Source organism: Dendrobates tinctorius, unplaced genomic scaffold, assembly GCF_039654945.1.
Source record: "Dendrobates tinctorius isolate UK_male_01 unplaced genomic scaffold, ASM3965494v1 ptg000319l, whole genome shotgun sequence".
NCBI classification, from domain to species: Eukaryota; Metazoa; Chordata; class Amphibia; order Anura; family Dendrobatidae; genus Dendrobates; species Dendrobates tinctorius.
The window spans coordinates 2076880-2080000 of record NW_027361986.1 but is presented as its reverse complement, the minus strand read 5'-3'; the positions used below and the strand labels follow the sequence as shown (position 1 = coordinate 2080000).

Genomic DNA, 3121 nt, shown 5'->3' with positions numbered 1-3121 from the left:
CTTTTCTACCAGTATCCCCGATGTCCTCACCTTTTGTCAGCCAGATGCAGAGACCGTCCTCTATAACCTGGGATTTGCAAGTGAGAAAGCCTGTTCTACGTATAAAATTCCTTCGAGATTTTTCTTCATCCCATCAAAAGCTAAGGGCATCGATTTCATAATGTATTTTGAATCCCTTTTGCAAAGAATAAAGAGAGGAGACTCCAGCTACATACCAGCAGGTAACCTAAATATGAAAAATGATTACCTTAGCCTAAAGGTACTGTCACACTTAGCGATGTACCAGCGATCCCGACCAGCGATATGACGCGGTCAGGATCGCTGGTGCATCGCTAAGTGGTCGCTAGTGAGCTGTCACACAGGCAGATCTCACCAGCGACGTAGCAGGGGTCGGGGGTCGCTACTTACCTGTCAGGTGATCCTGACGTCCTCCCGCCCGCGTCCATGCGTCGCTCGTCGTCACAGCAGGAAGCCCAACAGGAAGCTGACGACTAGAAACGGCTCAGGACGTTCTCGCGCGATCAGCAATAAGCAGCGGGGGAGCCGGTCGGAGGTAAGTATGAGACATAGCGATATCGCTAGCAATATCGCTATAACGTCACAAAAACCAGTGACGTTATAGCGATATTGCTAGCGATATCGCATAGTGTGACCGGCCCTTTAGGTGCGTAGCTATTGGAGTCTTGGCGATATTGGCTGTTTAATAGACACTTCAAGACAATGCACAAATGAGAATTTCATTGAAAAGCTAAATGACAAGCTCAGCTATGTTTCTTGGTAACGGTAATGTGTGTATTTATGGTGGTTATATAAGAACTAGACTATAGATGTGTGGGCAGCGTGCACTTTGTCTTCCTGTGACTACTGCATTTATAATTTTGTAGCATCTACATAAATCATTTTATTCTGGTTAGGCTACTTGTCTACATTTTCCCTCACCATAGTTTTCTGCATGTCTTTTTAGATCACGAATTCCAGAATGATACGCTACATCCGCTTCATAATTCATACCCTTACATAAGGACACCAGGGAAAACGAAAACCATCCAAAAACATAGGACTCACTTTACATGAGTATATGTAAAGTGAAGAAAGTCAGTCCTACCGAACTGAGAACTGAGAGTCCAAATGCATCTTCTGGCTGAATGAGCACTACAGAGTCCCACAGCTTACACACGGATTGTAAAGGACAAGTAGGACCATAAACTACTTAGAAACACTGCAAAAAACACTTATTTAAGTAAATATATTTCACACACTTTAAAAGAGTGAAAGGCACCATGTAATGATGAGTAGTGAAGAGTGACGAGGAGAAGCAACAGAGACATGAATCTCTGATGAAGTGATGGAGGGGAGATACGTATCACTGCCCATGATGTAAAGCCAGAACAGTTTCCTTCAGCACACTGCGTGTTGGGATGGTTTATATAACGTTACATGATGGGCTGGTTTTATTGGACCTCCATAGAGCGGGTGGGAAGAGGTCCACATAACTCCACCTGCAGTGTCCTTACAGGACCTGTGTGATGTCTGGACCATGTGATCAGACACATGATGGAGGGGGTCACAATGTCTGGGCTTAAATGGCTGCCTGCCAAAGCCTGTTCAGTGGTCAATCTGAACCGAGGACATTGCTGCCTGCGAGCAAGCCCGCTAGGAAAAGAACTGTGCTTTTTTGTTTCTTTATTTTGTAGTTTTGCCCAGAGGGCCATCTTTACTTTCCCAGCTTGGTTTATGCTGCTGCAATAAACCAAGCCTTTTCTTAAAGAGCTAGTGTTCCAGTTATACCTCTGTGTCCAGCCGAGTGAGCTGCTCTACCACAGGTGGTGTTAGAAGTGCAGGCAATTTCCCAGCTAACATGTGTTGCGGCCACAAGCCAGCAAAGATATCAGGCAAGATGGAGGACCTGCTCAAACATCTGCTACAAGCACAGCAGCAACAACAGCTGCAACATCAGCAGCAACTACAGAAGCAACAGATGACACAACAAGAGACAAGTAAGTTGATTAGACACAAAAAACACAGTACTTTTCCTAACGGCATTAGCCCGCTCACAGGCAGCAATGTTCACGGTTCAGATTGAGCACACAACTTTCTGGAGTCCTATCTCTCCATGAACCACTGAAAGCTTTGGCAGTCAGCCATTTAAGTTCAGACCTTGTGACCCCGCCATTATGTGACTGATCACATGATCCTGACATCACATGATTGTGGAGCCTACTGAAACAGACTAAGGGATCTTTTTAAATGCTTAGGAAGCCTTTACATTTGTTTTTTGTTAATTATTCTAATTTACTGAGACTTTTGGGTTTTAATTGGCTGTAAGCTATAATCATCAACATTAACAGAAATAAACCCTTGAAATACATCACTCTGCTTGTAATGACTCTATATAATACTGTATATGAGTTTCATTTTCTGTATTGAAGAACTGAAAAAAATATAACTTTTTGATGATATTCTAATTTTGTGATAAGCACCTGTATATCATAGGAGATCATGTTTCTGTCTGAGATGGTTTAGTGAATCCTGCTTTGAGCAGGGAGTTGGGAACAATCACCCTGGAAGTCCCTTCCTACTCTAATATTCTATTATTCTATGATCAATTAGCAATTTCTTTTAGCCATGTTTATCCAGTGGTTTAAAGAGGGGTTCTAAGAAAACAATGAATCAGGCTGCTTTAAAGACAATCTGTCAGTAGGATCAACTAAAGCCACCTGGCTTAGGCCTAAAGACCGCAGAACTTATGGCAGGGTTACTGGAGACCGCAGACAGGCAGAAGAGTACCGGAAGCTATAGGCAGTCTGAAGATGTATGGGAGATATCAGACAGCAGAGTTACTGGAAGCCAAAGGCACATGGGTTACATCCGTAAGAGTTATTGGAAGCCACAGGAAGGCAAAAGCAGTGCACTGATAAACTGAAAGTTTTAGGAACACTAAAGTCTTAATACCAAGATATACAGTTGTGCTCAAAAGTTTACATATCATGGCAGAATTTTTGCTTTTTTGGCCTTTTTTCAGAGATTATTAATATTCATTTTTATAGCGCCATTTATTCCATGGCACTTTACATGTGAAAAAGGGGCATACAAAGACAAGTACAATAAACATGAGCAATAC

General features: G+C 42.7%; 1 protein-coding gene across 3 annotated transcripts in view; it reads left to right on the top strand.

The window, feature by feature from the left end:
* TESPA1 (thymocyte expressed, positive selection associated 1) overlaps positions 1 to 2371 on the top strand; it is a 46157-nt gene extending 43786 nt beyond the window's left edge. For all 3 annotated transcript variants that reach the window (XR_012227089.1, XR_012227090.1, XM_073561424.1), the window contains 2 exons: positions 13 to 221; positions 965 to 2371. Coding sequence is in view for 1 of the 3 variants with exons in the window: in XM_073561424.1 (XP_073417525.1) it covers positions 13 to 221; positions 965 to 1074 (319 nt within the window). In the remaining 2 variants the exon portion in view is untranslated. The remainder of the gene's footprint in view (positions 1 to 12; positions 222 to 964) is intronic.
* Positions 2372 to 3121: the final 750 nt, after the last annotated feature.